The sequence below is a fragment of the Nuphar pumila genome, chromosome 4, assembly GCF_984573655.1.
Source record: "Nuphar pumila chromosome 4, dmNupPumi1.hap1.1, whole genome shotgun sequence".
In the NCBI taxonomy this organism is placed as follows: Eukaryota; Viridiplantae; Streptophyta; class Magnoliopsida; order Nymphaeales; family Nymphaeaceae; genus Nuphar; species Nuphar pumila.
In genome coordinates this window covers 2937748-2957832 of record NC_143252.1, presented here as the reverse complement: position 1 = coordinate 2957832, position 20085 = coordinate 2937748, and the positions used below count along the sequence as shown (strand labels likewise).

Here is a 20085-nt window from a genome sequence, read left to right as displayed (position 1 = left end):
TGTTTTTGTCCTCTTTAACATCAATAATTCTTGTGCAGAGAGCTCTTGTTCTTTATGATATTTTTATTCTAATTTTGTATTTGCACATTTTAATCATTTTCATCTACCAAATGTGTTGGTGTCCTTCCAATGTTAAAAAACCTTTTTGCCGCAATTGATATTGGATGGTTGTAATTCTTGTTGTCAGAATAAAGAGATTAAAATTATGATGGTGATTATGATTTATGAATTTTATCCCAAATTATGCGATGAGCTAAATTATTATCCACTTTTGGAAGTTTTTTGTTTATGTATCATAACTTAAATGTATGGAAGGCTTTGTTTCTAAAAAGGTATCACTTTACATATGGACTTGCATTCTTCATCGAAGAATTGGGTTTTGCTGATCCTTCATGGAAGAATTGTCCACTATACAGAGTTAGTTTGGTATTCAACATGGAAGGACAAATGCAAGTGAATTTATTGGGATTTTTGGTTGAATAGTCAATAATTATGTCATTGTTAACAAATTAAAGGCTTTCTTAATGTGCACATACCCAAGTTAATTTATCCTATTAACTTAACTTGGGCTAATTATAACCCAAATTAATTTGACTAAAATGTATTTTAGTTTTGAAAGCTCGGTGTTTCTTTGACTGTCCCGATAAAAATACAAATTTTCTTAGGTGTAGAGGCAATAGTAGTGACATTTTTGTCTGGTTGCTATTGCTAAGGGCTGTTATAGAGAGCAATAGGGGGTGACAACAATAGCAGCCATTGGAAAAGTGATTTCTAATAGTGCCAAAAATGTCGTTGCTAAAGCCATTTTTCCTTGTAATTTTATTTATTTAATTTGAGGCCAATAGAGTAGAGCTCCTCTCTCTTGGTTGCAAGAACTTGACAACCGTAAGGTTTGTGACCTGCTCTGATACCAAATGATACCACCACATGTATTGGTGATGGTACTAAAAATGGGCAGGGGTTTAAGTTAGAGATGAAGGCTAGAGGTAGAGAATGATATGGGCTAGCCAGCTAGAGGGAAAGAGGAAATCGGGTAGGAGGAGAATGATGATTTTGGGTGGTGGTTGGCTAAAAGTTTGGGGTTTTAGAGTGATTAGACCGGATTCTCAAGAGTTATGGGGTTTTTTCTTAGCTCTTGAGCCAATATAGACCATTTTCCATAAAAGGGGATCTCCACAAGACAATTCAAGAAGAATTGATGTTCAGATTGATTCCAAAGCCATAGAATGAATACAAAAGCTTTAGGTAGCCTCCTAAGTTATAGCTAACTACTCTTACATGACACCAAAATTATCTTAATGCCACCACCCAAGACAATACATGACAATAATCCCAAGTCCCTAGTAGCCGACCCTATAGAGAAACCACTAAATTGGTATTCCACAAGTACATATATCAAAATTTCAGCTGAAGCTACTTGTGTGTCATCAAATTTGTTGTCGAACCTTTTTTTATAAATGACTTATTCCTAGTAGGAGTAGGGTTTGCCCAAGACAAACCAAGGGTCGAAGGGTCTAGTTCCCCTCCCAAATTAAGGGTCATGGAAGACATTTGTTTGGTGAGCCATTGAACCGCCTCTTGCAGTTGTTGAAGGCATCCTTACATCTCATGGTGTAATAAGGAGAGAGAGAGATGAAAAGTTCCCTTATTTGGGGTAGGGAGCCTCCCTTAATGTTTCAGCCACTTTACATGCCTAAAATTGTCTCAAAATGCCCCCCTTATACCCTACTAACATGCTAACCCTAAAGATGTATGGTTCGGGTCTTACTAGCAACCCGACCCAATTCTAATTGGATATCCAGTTTAAACTGGACCTCACCTGTTCCACTTTATTTCACTGAATTTAATGAGTCAAACTCCGGGTGCGGCCCACGAATACCCAACCTTACATGGCCCACCTTTAAAAGCTACAAATACACCCATACACCAACAAAGTTTAATCCATCACATTCATCTCAACGCCTTAACAACCACCCCACTCACCATTCAGGCAACCCCATTGTGGTGAAGTTATATATATATATATATATATATATATATATATAGTAGACCGTATCATGGTCAGATGACTATCTGCTAAAGACCCTAGGCGAAGGGTGTTTTCCGCCTAGGACTCAGTTCCGTCAGACACTAAAGACCAAAAAAAATTAAAAAAAAAATATTTAAATGCATAATCGGAACCTGCATGTGAGGATTGGGCATTCGATATGTGTTTTTCTATATATATAAGTAAATTGAACATGTTTTTAATTGTTTACTTTTTATTAAGTCATTTTATCATTTTTTATGATAAATTCATAGAAAATTTTATAAAAACATGCACACTTTTTGGCTTATTTACAAAAACTAGCTAATTTTTGAGATATTACAAATACACACCAAGTTAATAAAGTAATTCTCAAAAGTTAGGAGTGTATTTGTAATATTTCAAAGGTTAGATGTGTGTTTGTAAATAGGCCAAAAGTATGGCATCTTTTGTAAATTTTTCCTCAAAATATCAGGGATGCCTAATAGTGTCACAGGCTTAGAAGCGAAGGCCCTCGTGATGTAGCTTCGAGTAATCACAAACATCGAAAGCAAGCCTTGTAAGCATACAAGCAACTCACAACACACGTGCAGGAGCAAAAGCAAGAGTATGCGCATGTACAAACACAAAGCGAGCACAAAGACAAGGATGCATAAAACTTCTTTTATAACAACTTGTAAGCATATTACATAAAGATGGGGAAAGAAGGGCCCGTTACACAGGGTTCTTAAGCTAAAAAGGCCATATCTGGCACTGGAGAGTGTCGAAGAGGTATATACATCAGAAACAAAAAGGTGAAAACATGGTGGTCCGGAACATGCTTCCTCGCCTAAGTTGGCGTCGTCCTCGATGCCAATTATTCATGGTAGTCCTCCACAAGTTGATGATGTTGAAACATGTGAGTAGCTTTCTCCCAGGTGGCTTCACATTCTGGTAGACATTTCTACTGCACTAAGTACTTTTTTATTTCTCCAAGACAATTGTTGGAGTGGTTGAGAATGACTTTATGTTCTCTACCTGGGATGTTGACCGTTGATGGTGTACATTGTAGAATGAGAGCATATTGAGGCATGCTCCATTGGGGGCCTCCTTCATCTTCATGGAACGACTTCAAGTTGCATATATGGAAGACTTAATGCACTTGAAAGTTTGATGGCAAGTCCAGCCGGTATGCCAAGTTTCTAACACGCTTGGTGATGGTGAAGGAGTCATCATACTTGCGAATAAGGCCTTGGTGGTAGCCCCGAAAGATAGTTGTGCGATCGGAAAAGAGCTTCGCCAACTCCTTATCTGCAACACAAAATTTTGTTGCTCGTCGTTTCTCATCTGCCCATTTCTTCATGTGCTTGGTCACCTTGTTCAAATACGTCTTTGCTAAGTCTGTTTGATTCTACCAGCTCCTGATGAACTGGTATAGATAAGGTGCTTTGCCACATCCTCACACGGCAAGTGAGTGTGGAGTTTGTGGTTGTTGTCTAGTTGCAACTTCAAATGAACTATGACGGGATGACTCACTTTTTTGGAGGTTATAGCAGAATTGAGCAACATCAAGTAAATCAACCCAATTTCTTTTATTGGCACTGACAAAGTGTCACATATATTCCTCTAGCATGTCATTGATTCTCTCTATTTGCCCATCAGTTTGTAGGTGAAAACTTATGCTTAAATGCAAGTTTGTCCCAATCAAGCAAAATACCTCTCACCAAAATTTACCAGTGAAGCGGGCATCACGATCACTGCGATGCTCTCGAGGATTCTCCAATATTTGATCACTTTCCATACAGAAAACTTTGTGGTATCGACAGTTGAGCAGGTGGCAGAGGCAGGCACAAAAATAGCACACTTCAAAAACTTGTCAACAACCACGTAGATAGAACTGTAGCCCTGAGCTTTTGGCAAGCTCAGGAAAAAGTCCATGGTTATTCACTCCCACTGAGGGCTTGACACTGGTAGGGGCTCCAATAGTCCACTCGATCTTTGGTTTATGGGTTTATCTTGTTGGCAGATTAAGCAAGTCTGCACATAAGCATCCACATCAACGCACATCTGCGGCCAATAAAATGCACGTTTTAACAATGCCAAAGTTTTCTGTTGTCTTGGATGACCCGCTCAAGTGGTATCATGGCACTCATACATCAAGCACCTTCGTAGATTATCCTGTCGCAGAATATATAGATGATCGCCCGTGGAGCAGAGCAAATCGTTCTCCAACCAAAATCTTTGTGTCCTTCATTTTTTTACCAACGTGATCAGTTGTTGGGCCATTGGATCATTCTTTAAAGATTATTGAATCTGTTCGAGAAGATTGATCATTGTTGACTAACATTGTCATCCCAAGCAAGCAAAGCTGCAAGTTCTAGCTTCTGACTCAAGGCGTTAGCAACAACATTGGTCCTGTCAGGCTTGTACTATAGGACAATATCAAATTCTACCAAAAAATCTTGCCAACGAGCTTGTCATAAACTCATCTTCTTTTGAGCCTAAAAGTAGCTCGTCACAACGTTATCAGTGCGCACAACGAATTGTGACCCCAAAAGATAGTGTCTTCATGTGTAGAGACAATACATGACCGCCAACTTCTCACGCTCGTGCACAGTGTATCGAAGCTTAATGTCATTTAGCTTTCAGCTCTCAAATGCAATGGGATGTCCTTCCCTCCAATTGCAAAGTCAAATGTGTCAATTTGCACTTTAAACAGTTGCTGACAATCTGGCAACCTTAACACTGATTCTTCTATCAGGACACACTTTAACTCATCAAAAGCTTTTTGACATGCATTAGACCATAGCCATGGTCTATTTTTCTTCAGCAAATCAGTGAGTAACACAGTGATCTGTGAATATCTCTTGATGAATCGCCGATAGTAATTGGCAAGTCGCAAGAAAGAATACAATTCAAGAACTTTAGTAGGCAGCTCTCAAGCTTGAATAACTTCAATTTTCTTGTAGTCTATTTTCAATGTGCCTCCTTCCACGATATGGTTAAGGAAGTGAATTGCCTTCTAACCAAATAGTCACTTCTTCTGCTTGACGTAATACTCATGGTCCTCCAGAGTCTGAAACACAATCTGAAAGTGTTGAATATGATGCTCAATAGTCACTGTACACCACTATGTCAATCAAGTACATGACAACAAACTTATCTAGGTGCGGGTAGAAATTTTTGTTCATCAGGGTTGAAAAGGTTGTTGGCGTGTTCGTCAGGCCGAATGGCATAACAAAGAATTTGAATGCCTCATATCGCGTTATACCGATGTTTTTTTGCTTATCTCCTTTATCAACTCTGACTTGCCAATAGCTTGATCTCAGTTCCAACTTAGAGAAGACCTTTGTCATTTCAAGTTGATCAAGCAAGTCTGCGATCAAAGGAAGCGGATACTTGTTCTTCACAGTGATTTTATTCAGTGCCCTGTAGTTAACGCACAGACGCTTCAACCCATCCTGCTTTGCCTGAAATAGCACGGGTGCTCCAAAGTGAGCTTTTGATGGTTGGATGATTCTTGCTTCGAGCATGGCATCCAATTGCTTATGTAATTCATGCAGCTCAAGAATTGTCATACAATATGGAGATATTGTGGGTGGTCGTGTACCCAACACTAACCCAATCTGGTGGTCTACCTCATACCTCAGAGGTAGTTTCTTCGACAGTTCGACAGACATAGTATCACCAAACTCCTTCAATACGGGCATTAAGGCCCTTAAGACATCAGTGGCTTCTCCTGTTTCATCTGTTGCACAAATCGTGACAAGAAAAATCTCATCACCACTTTTCATGTCTCTCTTTAATTGAAGCATAGACACCAAGCACTCATAAAGCTTCACCGGAATCGTGGTAACCATTCAGGGATGATTATCACCCTCAAAGCTGACAACGTTAAGGTGAGCCATCGACATTGCCTTATTACTTCTCAAAAATTACATCCTGAAGATGACTTTGAAATCATCCATAGGTGCCACTGACAATGTTGTCCTTTCTGACCAATTATGGATTTACATTGGTGCATCACGAACAACACCGTAGATGGCCCTTGCTTCAGAGTTAACTTCTTTCATGCGGCTTTCCTTATTTTCTCATTGCAATCCCAATTGTTATGTCTCTTTACGCGAGATGAAATTATTCATGTCACCTGTGTCTATCAATGCCTTGGTGAGTCTTTCATTGATTAGAAGTTTCAAGTACATCAATTCTTTGCATACGATCGGTTCTGCAGTGACTGTCACCTTCACTACATTCATCATTTTCATTGCCCTAACAATTGACGCTTCTGCAGGTTACTGAACTTCCTCACCCTAAATGGCATTTACGGCTCGGGGTGCACGATTATCTCCATTCCTGTTGGGACATGTATTGGCCCAATGATCATCGTGGCAAATACGACAATCATGGCAATGATAGTTGTCGCCATGAAAGTTATTCTTATTCTTATTATTGTTATTTTGGCCATCCTGTCAACTCTGATTATGTTGGTTTTCATGGCCAGCATTATGCACATTATCATTCCTTTTATTGTCCCTTTGATTATTATTGTTACTGTCATTTTCAGGTTATCTTCCTTGAAATGTTGTGTTGTTCCTATCAAGCTCAGCAAGCTTTTCTACAACAACAAGCATTATAGCGAGAGTTGGAGGATCATGCCAAATGAGTTTTGTGGCTGCCCACCCTTGCAAGTCGTGACTGAAGTAGAACAATTGATCTTTATTATCCATTCTTTTGATATCCAACATTTTTGAGGAGAATGCCTTGACATAGTCATGAATTGACTATGTCTGCTTTAATGCCAGCAACCTATTGTGGGCCAATTTTTTTTATTCTTGGGCAAAAAGTAGTCGTGTAACTCTTTCTTGAGGTCTTTCCATGAGACTATCGCGACCAACCCATGTTGAACTTCATTTAAGCGATGTCATCATAAAAGAATTGCTTCATCCGCAAAGTACATTGTTGTAGTGCGCAACCTATTTGTGTCTTCCTCTATTCTAGCAACTTCAAAAAACTGCTCTATCTCGTAAATAAAGTTCTCGAGGTCCCTAGAGTTTTGAATGCCCTTATACTTTGTGGGTTCAAGTAGCTTGAAACATGGCCTATCTACATGCATTGCAACCCCACCAGCTGGGATAGTCCTCAACTGTCACTCCAACTGATCATTCTTACATCAAACAACATCCATTTTCGCAGCCATGATGTTGAACCAACTCAGCAAATCATCTAACTTGGTGGCAAGGTCATCCATCGAATCTCCAAATCTAGTGGTAAGACTTTCCATAGAGTCTTCCACCCCCTCTACTATCGTCTTGATCTCCCTGTTGAGATTCGTAAAAGCATCACAAGTCTCATTGACCAACTTTGCCTTGATCTCACTATCGTCTTGATCCCCCTCTACTATCGTCTTAATCTCACTGTCCCAGTTAGCTCGACAACATCATGTGCAATAGCTGACACATGATCATCGACCACGAAGTCTTCTTCAGGAGGAACCATACTGCTTGAAGTAGTCATGACATTTCTCTTTGGCGCTATTGTCAATCCCAATGTCGACAAGGCTTTGGTACCAACTTATCATGGGCTTGGAAGTGAAGACCCCTGCGACATAGCTTTGGGTAATCATAAACACTGAAAGCAAGCCTTTTAAGTGCATAAGTAACTCACAACACACGCACAGTAGCGAAAGCAAGAGTACGTGCATGTACAAACACAAAGAGAGCACGGAGGCAAGGATGCAACCACATGTATTGGAAAAGGGATCTATGATCTCTTTCGCGTTTCGAATAGGTCTCGGGAGCGCTACATTATGATTTGAGCTTTGTTTTCATGTGTGATATTTTAACCAAACAAAAACCGCATTAAGGTTCATGATTTTATATTTTTCTGCATGTATGGGGTTCAGCATAGACCATTCAAGCATTAAACCTTGTTTTTATAAGGATCTAGGTTGGATAAATTTTATAATAAAGATTTTTTTTGTAAAAAGTGTTTTGATTTATAAAAAAAATCAAACTCATTTTCCTTTGAAAAGTGATTGGATTTGAGTTTTATATTTCTATTAGGTAATAAATTTGTGTTATATGCATCGTATTTAGTGTCTGTAGAAATTGTTTTGATGTTGTTCTTGATGTGAACATATTTTTATTTTGTTGGATGAATTTCTTGAAGTTATTTTGAATTTCTTGAAAAACTAGAATTTATGGTGTTATTTTAGTCTGACCAGTTAGAAAGAAAAATCTGGTTCACCCAAACCACAACTCTATAAATCTTGAAATTTGATAGGGATATTAAATACATGTGAAAGTAGTTTTAGATCAAATTCAAGACTCGAATGAGTTGTGGATTGAGAGATACATCATCTGCAAGTTAGAACAAATATTTTGTCCTTACTGTAAGCTTGTAGAGATAGAGTATTTTATAAAAATCATATACCTCAAAATACTTAAGATCTATGGCATAAATTTTAAGATGTGTTAGTTAGATATGGAAGAACACATAGTTAAAATCTCAGAGGTAGATTCCTCATAGTTTGGAGATGAAAAATCTTGAAAGTTGCTCCAAAATCTAGTTTTTAGGGATACGTTTTTTGAGTAATAGAAATATTACGTGTTTTAAGATTTTTATCTCTTGACTGGAATAAAATTTAATTCTGAAATTTGTTGGGTTTGAACCTGACATATCAAGTCACCTAAAATAAAAAACTTTGTGACAAATTTTTCTTTTAAAGGGACACAATTGGATAAGATTCAAAAATTAGGAAAACAGTCTATATTCTAAAATTTTTATTTTCTGATTTATAACAAGTTAAGGTTTGAGATTTTGAGGGTATCAATTTAACAAATGTAAGTACCTTTAGTTAAAATATCATAGAATAAATTATTTTGTATGATTTATGATAATAGTTTTAATGTTAGGTAAATTTTTGTGCTATCAGTCTCGAGTTAATGGATTGTTTTGCTTGTATGCATTAGAGAATTCAATAGGTGAACTGGATGGATTTATGGCATACTATTGAGCAACATATGAGTCTATTGATGTTGTGTGCTGGTATAATCTTGTGAGAAAATTATTTAAATGCAAAGTTTAAATTTTGTCATGATATATACGATGAATGACACAACTGTCACACGATGGGTATACTGTTTTGTCTAAACGAAGAGATAACTCAGCCAAATGATGCATTAGATGATATGCATGCTTGAGCTAGATAGAACTCTTGTGGCATGAGTGCATGCTATAAATGTTGTTGATGCAAAATTGTTCTTTATGAAAAGAATGCATGAAAGTTAAATTTGCAAAAGATACTCAAACAGTGTACTAATTTTTGCTCCTTAGTTACTCTCTAAGAATGTCAGAATCTTAGATGGTTGTCATGAGGTATAGGGTAGTACTGAACTCCGTAGAATTGCTTTTTAAGAACACGATAGGTTGCTCATTGTCTTAGTCCATGGTAGTAGGTGACACTTGTCACCTTAAAACCCGAAAATGGTATAGTTTTGGGCTTCAACTGTTAAGTGTTATTAGTATACCAAGCATTGGTCATATGGGATATTGTATCCTTATGTCGCCCCAAAGAACATATGCATATGAGGTTAATAAAATACAGTTGTGTGTGTGAAAAATAATAGATCTCTGAAGATTGCCTTTTACCTCGGTTTTTGCCTGTAAATAGTACTCACAATGGGGTCAAGTGAAAACTTAAATTGAGTGCAAATAACATGCTTAGGCATTCAAAAGTAAGTGTCAATAAGAAAGATAAAAGTTACTTCATGCATTACGCATTGGTTTATGTATCTTATATGATAACAAACATATCTAAATTATTTTACTTACCTTAACATTTTTTAAGGTTGATGTTTGTTAGATTTATGCCTTATGTCATATTGGATTATGTAAAAAATTTATACAAAAACTGCGGTTATCACCCGTAGTTTTGTATTTTCATGTAGACATACCTGAGCAACATGATGACGAGACTAGTGCTAGATATGATGAATCTATAGATTATTGGGTGTTTTTTTTTTAAACAGGATGGGTTGGATTAAAATTGTGAACTTAAGTTGAATTTTATTAAATTAGAGTGAGAAAACATATAAGAGGAATAGATAAAGCGTGTGAAAAGCTTAGGAGAAACATGGGAGAATCAAGATTTTCATCAAGTTTTAAAAGCAAATTTTCAAAAAATGGGCTTTTCACCTATATAAGAAGCTTTGGGTAACTCTGGTTGGGAATTTTAGGGTTGGTGTAAAGATGGTCTGAAAAAAACTACATCCCCAACGATAACATCTAAGAAGCAAATATATATGAAAGCTCGACGCCTCATAAGAAAAGAATAGGTTACGTTGACTTGATAGTTGGAGACAATACCGTCTCTGATTCTCATGCGTCTGAACTGTCTCCTGCAACAATAACAAGGCGAAAACCTTAGAGTTAGGGGACGGCCCAGGCCCCCACAAGCATCTTGGCGGCAAGGGGTTCAGACCGGGGTCTGTGAGATAAAAGTAGCAGGAAGCTATCATCTTTGGAGCAGTTCCATCTAATCAGAACCTGTCCTTCATCGAATTAGATACGTTCCTGGAAGATGGGTCATGTTTGAATCCAACTGGAACCGATTTGATTTACATGGCCTTACATATATGCTCAAAAAAGAAAAAAAAGAAAATGGAAGGTGAGAAATAAAAAAGCCTCTTTACGATTGGCACTATGGACATAAGAGAGGAGTTAACATATCAGTTAATCCCACTTGATGGAGCAGCAATCTGATTGGTGGCCATCCGAACCAGACGAGATGCTATAAATCTTACGGTGCCCTCGACCTCGGAGGTCATCTTCAGATCAAGCCTGTTCCCTATTAAGGGCGGGAATAATAGCCATATCCCCGTGGTCAACAATACGGTGAAAGTCAACACCCCCTTGAGGGGGTCGGGCAATCGACCCACAAGCTGCCCACGCCTGAGCCAACGCTCCAGGCAGTCTTCCCCAGACACCAGGAAGCCGTGCAGTAAGAAGAACCCGGTCCACTCCCAGGTGGGCGGCTGCACAATCAGGTAGTATAGCATTAGCTCGTGCATGAGCCCGGAGACCAGGAAGGTAGCCACCATCGCCACAGCTTTAGCCGGTTGGCCGCCCATGACCACCAAACACGCCGACCGCACCGGCAAGTACACCGCCGCGCGGAGTGTGTTCCCCACGAGGAGGTTCCACCGGCGCCCCCAGAAGTCGCGGAGCGACGTCAACGAGAACGGCCGGTTGAACTGCGGCTCCAGCTCGGCACCGAGCCAAAGCTGAGCCACAACCGCAGCAAAGGCGTAGTGTATGTTCATGGCGACCAGCAAATGTAGGCCTTGCACCAATATTGGGAGCATGTTGGGGTGAGGCAACTCTTTTCCCTGAATGTAAACAATGAAGCACAAGAGCATGAATAATACAGACTCAGCTGCTAGATTGAGTGAGGAGCTGCGTAGGTTGGTGGATGGGTGTGGTTTCTGGCTTGAGCTAGGTGATTTCGCCTCGATGGGGAGCGTGGCAAAGATGAGGAAGTGGGGGAGGGAGCGGCGGTGGTGGACGAGGGGGCCGGCGTCGAAGCAAAAGAGGAGAAACCGGAAGTTGCAGAGCCAAACGAGGTAGAAGCCGGTCATGGAGCGCCAGCAGATGGAGGAGATCAGCAGTGGGAGTTTCAGGAAAAGGTAACAGATGGGCAGGGTGGCAATGAGCCGGGGAATGTTCTTGGGGAGTCTGCTGACGATTGCATAAACGTAGACCAAGGCCGCGAGGGCGGAGATCCACACTCCTGCAAAGCTCTTCACCCCACTCATGTTGTGCGCTTCGGAGTGAGGAAGGAAGATGTGGTGTGATTTTTGTGAGGTTCTTCACTAACTCTTTGAGTTTCTTATAGAGGAAACATACATGTGCATGGCTCTCTTTAGGGGAGGAAGAGATGAGAAAATTACTTTAAACTGTACTCAGTTATTTGTATTGTATGCTATGTTAATTAGGCTGGCTGATTACGATGGGTGCAATGTACATAGAATTTCCTAACCAGATCCTTTCAACTTCTTAAAAACTCCAAATATCGGTAGTCATGTTGCGATGGAGGGGACCAATTGTGGCTATTTATGGAGGGATGTATGCCCCTTGTGGCTGACTGCTGCCCATTGGGAGGATTAGGTGGAATGTAATTGCACACTTTTAGTGTGCTGCTGCACAACATCACCCTCCATCATTGCTTGGGCCCCTACAGCTGACAGGCTGTATCTCAAAGATGGAGGGTGCTCAGGTGCAGCAGCACACTAAAAGTATGCAATGTCACATTTTACCTGATCCTCCCTCGCTGCTGACCACGAACCCTAGAGAGAGAGTAATCTGCTGGTATTTTGCATTTTTGTGGAACCCGACAACAGGTGTCATGCAGTCAGAGTCAGGTGGGGCGGCACATTAGTTTGTGCAATCACATTGCACGTGATCCATGCTGTTGAAAGTAGAGGTTGTCAATGGTTCAGATCTTCAAGGGACCAAGTGGGTTCAGACATGGATTCTGAGATACTGGTACTTGGTTTTGTCTTGGGTCTGAGTGGATTTACCTTAAGAAAAACCAAACCCAGTTCACACCTGGTGAAATGATATTTTTTACATTAAAAAATTGTACATCTTAAACAAAACTCGAGTCATATTAAGGTTTGATATGAAAATTCATAAACCATTGCTGCTTCAATATCCCACTGAGATTTGACAAATCACCTGATTTATTCTTGATGAAGAGGAAAAAGAGAATATGCTACCTAGAACACTTACGGTGTATGAACAAACAACCCGGTTATATTCAATCACCACCGCATCTCACTTGATGAGGTGTGTGTGTGTGTGTGTGTGTGTGTGCCCATTCTCTCATATCCCAAGTAAGATGCATGGTTACCAAGTGAGATAGGGATTGAATATAACGAACAATGGGTTAGATACAATATGATCGTAACTAGTCTCCTTCGCATCTCACTTGATCAAGATGTGGATGGAACCACTCTCATGTTTCTCAAGGGAAATAATTGTGCCTTCAGGGAATGAATGTAACCTCAGCTGTACTCGTTATGCCCTTATCTGCTCTCTCGATCAGTCACTGCCTTATTAATGAGCTAATTAAGTGTAGCCGATAAAGTCAGTGATTCGAAAAATATATACATTGCATAACCACCTTTGTAACTTCATAACAACGGCTCAAGCCGCTGTGTCCGAAGTTGGGAGAGAAGAAAAGAGAGTTGTGTATATCTAAATGGAACCTGAAAAGATCAGGTGCAATATGATTGCATAAAAATTGTGCATTAAGCACTTGATCGCCCTCCAACTCAAATGGAACCTTAATGAGATATGGCAAAGCACTGATGACTACAATAGAGAGAGGGAGTTTATTCTCAAACGAGGGCAAAAACAAAGATTTTGGAGGTAATATGCATTAAAGAAGATATTATCTTATGACATAATAATAAAAGAAAACTATTAAGTAAGAAATCCAACATTAATATAGATATAAATATAAAACATACAAAATTCACCTTTCCATGAGTTTTTATATATATATATATATATATATATATATATATATATATATATATATTGTTTTAAATTAAAGATAAAGTAAACCGTTTGTTAGAATCAAAGTACCATTATGGATTCTTTCAAGTGCCCCTCTCCAATCTGCCTTAAATGGCGCTTCGTGAGCCAAGCGAGCAATTTGCCACACATTTTGCAAAGAAACCAATGTGTTTGGGGTCAATGATTAGATAGCCAAGGTAAATTTGATAGAATCGAAAGAATATGCAATGTTGGGAGACAGGAAGTTTTTCATCACTCCAAAGACAGCGAGAACAGCTTTGGCCTTACCCAAGAAAGAAACTGCATTCATTCCTTTAGAAGGAAGGATGGAAGGGGTCAGAGCGAAGGAAGATCTGTAGTTAGTTTTCAGTGAAGTTCCCCCACTCATGCTCGGTTGGAGCAAGCGATAGCTAGCCACCCAAAAACCTTGGTTGGTGCTTTAAAAAGGGCTTTTCCAAAGAATGAATTTAAACATCATTAATCTCAACATTTTTTGTTGTCATACATTTTATAGACTGATTTAATGTTTTTAAATGATATGGGTATAAGGGTGGCATAGTTTTAACAAAACTTTATATGATATTAACGTGCCATCAATTTTAAGAGAACTAGACAAGTTTTATTTATTTATACTTGTAAGATTTAATTGTTTATAGTTCTCTCAAGAAAAAAATTTAATTGTTTATAGGTATTAATATGAAATATGTGACTTTGCCTATTAATAATGATTTGTAATTTCACTGATAAATTTTGATTTGATGAGGCATGCAATGGTTGACCAATTTTGGGGTCAATTAATCCCCGAGGAATTGCAAAGGACAAGTTTGGCTACTATGATTAGGGGGTGGGCAACTGTCCTGATGGACCAAGCCAACCTGGTCCACCACGGGCCAGGTTTGGGTCAAGGTTTTAAGCTGGGGCACATTAACTACCGGGTCAAAACTCGGTCCGTTATATACGTGGGCTGGGTTTGGGTCAGCCTGCGAGCTTCCAGGCTGACATGATGGGCTTGAGCTATTTATTAATTATTTAATAATATAAAATTAAAGAAATTAATTAATTGCATAGTAACTTGGTAACTATTATTATTTACCTAATTAGTTGCATTAATTTTATGAAAACTAGAAAGATAATTAGTTGGGTACATGGAAACTTGTCAATTGTTTACTATTTGCCTAATTAGTTACACTAATTTTAAGAGAAAGAAAAAGATAATTTTATGAGACCGGTTTATACTTTTAATTAGAATAACTGGAATCATTTTTAAATATTCTTGCTTTGTCTTTTTCTATAGGTCATGCTGCACAATGGGTTAAACCATATCAATGGATTGAAGAAACCATGTTGTGTTGCACAAGAGAATTAGAATTCAAGATCGTGCTTTATGTCATTTTGGAAAATTGATGTTGATTTATTAGTTCAAATGTTATGCCATGACAAAATATTATTATGAGCTTTTGATTTGGATACTTTAAACATTGTCAGATGTGGAATTTTGAATTTTATGTTTTTTATTTAATTTGTTTTTTTTTTGGTATTTTAAAAATTAATTTATTAATTTTATTTAAAAATAACCTATAAAATTGTTTAGGCCACCCATCTCACATTGGGCCAATGGGCCGGGTCATGGGCTGCTCTTCAAACCTGAGCCCATTAAGAACCGGGCCAAAACCCAACCCGTTAATAAATGGTCCAGGCCATCTCTGGGCCAGGTCGCACTTAAAACCCGGCAGGCAGAACTCTAAATGGGCCCGAGCCTTGCCGGGCCGGCCTGATGCCCACCCCTAACTGTGATTAGGATCGGGCACGTGGGCAAAATTATGCTTCTCATTAAATCTGAGATTGGGGATGACCTACAGCATGGGGTCTTATTTACTATGCTTTTAATGTTAGCACCGTCTCACTTTAACACTATAACCATCAGCAATATGGTTGTCAATTCAGTTACTGTGTAGCCTGGACCAACTTAATAACTCTAGAATAATGACTTGAACATTATTATACCTTGATATGCAGGTAGCACTGTTTCCATAAAAAATAAAAAGAGCGCTATACCTTGATGGTCTGATTGAGCAACCATTCAGTAGGTTGTGGGTCCGAATAAGTAAAAACATCGCTCAATCTGAACCGAGTCAGCGAGCACTCGAGGCTACTGTTTTTTGGACGAGCCAAGCTCGTGAAGCCCAGGCTAAAGCTCAGTTCGGTCCATGTGCAGCCATAGTTACAAATGATCTGCAGCAAGCTCATATGTCTATTAGTATAACAGCTACATCAGTTGTGGAGAAAGATGGATTTCAAAATCTGTTTCTCAAATAGTGCATAAATTTGCACTAGCCTAAGACTAGATCAACCTAACCAGTGGAATAGAACAAATAAACAAGAAGAGGATAAGAAATTACCAATTCATTGTCTTCATAAGCCGGGAGTACACCAAGAGAAAGACACCAAGTACAAGAGGAAGAACATCAAAAGAAGGACCCTCACACTTGCTCACTCACTCTCCAAGTAACTCTCTCACTCACTTGCAAATTACTTGGAGAAGAGCCACTCAACACACTCAGTTGTGTGGGTTGGCTGGAAAGGGGGCAAAATTAGGAGTGAAGTTTATTAATGAGTTCATTGGAAAGGTTAAAAGGTTTTAATTAGGTTGGTAGGTTCTTAAGGTTAAGGTTATTTTTAAATTGGTTTCAAGGTTCCAAGGCTAATTTGAAATTCAAATGGGTTGGATTTGGAGGGAAGGTGTGAGATTTTTGCAAGTGTCATGATGCAAGTGCATGGGACCCACACTCATTCAAAATTACAAAATATTTTTTTTTCTAAAAAATCACTTTTTTTCTAATGAATAAGACCAAGTTTGGCTCTAAGAACCTCAAATTCTCCTTTTGTAAAAGGCTTGGTGAAAATGTCTGCCGCATTGTCCTTGCTTCTAAACCCTTTTACTTCAATTACTCCATCGTGCACCTTCTCACAAATGAAGTAGTGGTGTTCAATCTCAATATGCTTGGCTCGGCTGTGGCAGTATGGGTTTGAGGTAAGCCTCAAAAGGTTATAGGTTTCAAAAGTGGAGAGTAAACATCTTCGATTAACCGCTTCAATCACACTCACTTGTGCTGCAAGAGAAGATACCATGTACTCTACCTCCATTGTAGAAAGTGATATTGAGTCTTGTTTCCTGCTACACCAAGAGACACATGTGGAACCACAAAGGAAGACATAACCAAATGTAGACCTTCGATCATCCAAGTCACCACCTCAAGCAGCATCTGTGTAGCCTTCAAGATTAAATGCTCCCCCTTTCTTGAATAGGAGTCTCATATCAAGTGTAGAGAAAAAAATATTTTGGGATTCTTTTTGCAGCATCCAAATGAGGCTTGTGTGACTTTTTGCATGAACCTGCTAATGAATCCAATTGAGAATGCAATGTCAGACCTTGTGATGGTCAAATAGATAAGGCTTCCTACAAGTTCACGATAAGGTCGGGGTTTGGGAAGTAATTTTCCTCCTTCTCGACTTAGTTTTATATTTGGATCAAGAGGAGTTGAGCATGACTTTCCTTTCTCAATTCCAAATATGGAATGATTCTTTCTTCGTAACATTTTTGAGATAAGAAAGTCCCTTTAACATTCTCTACTTCCAAACCAAGAAAATGGCAGCTCACCCAGATCTTTCATTTCAAAGCCAATAGAAAGTTTGCTTCTAAGCTTAGCAACTCTTCATCATTATTGCTAGTAATTATCATGTCATTTATATATAAGAACATGATGACATGTAAATTTTGATGTCGCTTAACAAAAAGACTAGAAAAACTAGACTCTGAAGTAGAAGTGACATATTCACAAAAATGTAAATATTGAGCAATTTTATCATACCAAGCTCATGGGGCTTGTTTTATTTCATAAAAGGCCTTTTGAGTTTTATATTCATTTCATAGTGGCTGCTACATATAAATATTTTTGTCAATTTCTCCATATAAAAATGCTTTTTTACGTCTAATTGCCATAATTTTTAACCTTGACAGGCATCCAATAAAATTACCACCTGAATTGATGTCATTTTAGCCAATAGGATAAAGGTTTCCTCATAACCCTCACCAAACTTTTAAGAGAAACTTTTAACAACCTACCTTCTTTCCATCTGCCTTACATTTGGTTTTATACACCCTTTTACAAGTAATAGAAGTAACATCCTTGGGTTTAGGTACAAGATCCCAAGTTTGATTTTTCAAAAGAGCATCCATTTCTTTATCCATGGCATTTCCCCATTCTTTGCTATCATTTGACTCATCAAAGCATGAGGGTTCACAGTCAGCATCAAGGCTATACAAGAAGCAAGAGTGCACACTGACACAGTTCCCATCTCTATATCGCGCTGGTAATATAATTTGCCTCTTAGATCAACTAAGAGATGGTGTACTTTCTACTTCACTAACATTTATCATGACCTTCAACTTCACTCTCCATATCATTTTGCTTCCTAATAGAAGAAAAAGAGGAAGGATCATTTGGAGTTATAGACAAGCTTACCTCTTTATCTAGTTCATCATGGATGCTAGGTTTATCACCTACACACCCAATACGTCCAATGTCTTTTACATAATATAAAGATACCTCATCAAAAACACCTTTAGAAACAATGAAATTATGTCTATCAAGATCCATGCAATTCCATCCTTTCTTTCTTTCATCATACCCAACAAAGATGCATTTCTTTGTCTTATCATCTAATTTAATCTTGCATTTAATGACAACAACTCCTTCATTTTCCACATGATGGATAGTTTTATCGGCAGTAATAATAGCATCATTTCCATCATATAATTTTAAAAACTAGAAAACTTTGAATCTCACCACTTAGATGATGTGCACAACCAAAGTCAATAATCCAATCTTTTTTATAATTAATTGAAGACAGAGCATAATGAAGTTGAAGTTAGCATAACTTTGAAAGGGGTCGAAATCACTGTATTTTGGCATATGTCTCTTGACGTGAAATGTCTTAGTCAAAACTAGAGTGTCTACAAAAGCGTAATACTGGTAATAAATTCATCCCAAAAACCATAAACAAAAGTATCAAACGGTAAAAGAAACTTATCCTGATTACTTGAGAAATGTGTATTGTCTTGTATAGAAACAAAGTTCTATTATATTATAAATGAGTGTCAATATAATTTAATCTACTTTCTATTAACATTTTTTCATACAAACAAAAATTTCACTATATAAAGACATTATTTTTATCAAGATTTTTAAATATTATTATTTATAAAAATATATATACAATAATGATTAGTTACATATATATGTTTAACTATCTTAAGTTGTAGATATCTTTATGAAGGTATAAACTTCATGTTGACCTTTTAGAGCTCATACCAATTATTTTTAAAATTGCATGAATGATTATTAGAAATGCATATCAATATTTTTCGAAATCGTATCAATGTGTTTCAAATAAAATTGTACCTGCAATGTTTTAGTCCTTTACATACAATTACCAGTACGTCATACTCATATCTTTATAATGACAATTCTCGAGGATGAATCACAACCTTTATGTAGTTACGCCTTGTCATTTGAGGATTAACAGTTTTAACTCATACCAATGAGTGGACCCTTCACTTTTTGTAATGGAGGTAAGTTTTGTAAAGAAAAATCTTTTATAAAAACTTCCAAAAATGAATAAAATCCTTTATAGAATTTTTCATCTAGAAAGGATAAGAGTCTCTCATTATAGTTGAGTTGAGTTATAAGAAAATTTCTTTGTTTTTAAGTTTCCGTTATTTCTTGCATTTCCTTTCGATTTTCAACTTTTTTAGATATTATTAGATATTCCTAGATAAATTCGTAGTTGGGTAGATTTCTATGTAAATCCATTCCCAGGTTTACATAAATATACCTGGGTGTGTTTCCACTATTTATAATGTGAATCATTTACATATTTTAAAGAGATCATATTTCATCTAATCATCATATGATCTCCAACAATTATGGAAGCATTTTAGGAAATTGAATCACAAAGAGATAGGTTTATTATTTTGCTACACTTGCATTTGGCACCAAGGACGTTGATCTATGGATTTGGATCTTCTTGAGAATCAGATGTGGGATCTCCACTTCAGATTTGTGTTGTCCAACATCTACCTATTTAACAAAGTTAAGATCTTTGTCTCTTTACATTATCACCCATTAACAATTTATACAACCCCGAACATATTATTGTATTTTCTAGTTTAAATAAATATTACTATCAAAATTGGCACACAAGCAAATTGAGCTGGTTTAAAGGTGAGTATTGTTAAGTAATTAATTGCATATGCCTTAATCAGACTCAGACTCTGTGGATCCCAAAAAAATTTGAAAACAAAAAGGTGGGTTTTCACTTAAAAATATTTAGAAATGGGTCTGAAAAGTCGAATTTGAATTTTAAAATTTGTAGGGTATGTTCTTCAAGGTTGTGCACCTTTTCTTCTCTGTTAAGCAGGGATCAACCAAACTAGG

At 37.8% G+C, this 20085-nt stretch overlaps 1 protein-coding gene across 1 annotated transcript; it reads right to left on the bottom strand.

Annotated features, from left to right (window-relative positions):
• Positions 1-10545: 10545 nt before the first annotated feature.
• On the bottom strand, positions 10546-11925 carry LOC149839061 (putative long-chain-alcohol O-fatty-acyltransferase 1). The gene has a single exon (XM_090003991.1). The coding sequence runs from the start codon at positions 11818-11820 to the stop codon at positions 10735-10737; it is 1086 nt and encodes a 361-aa protein (XP_089860117.1). The 5' UTR covers positions 11821-11925; the 3' UTR covers positions 10546-10734.
• Positions 11926-20085: the final 8160 nt, after the last annotated feature.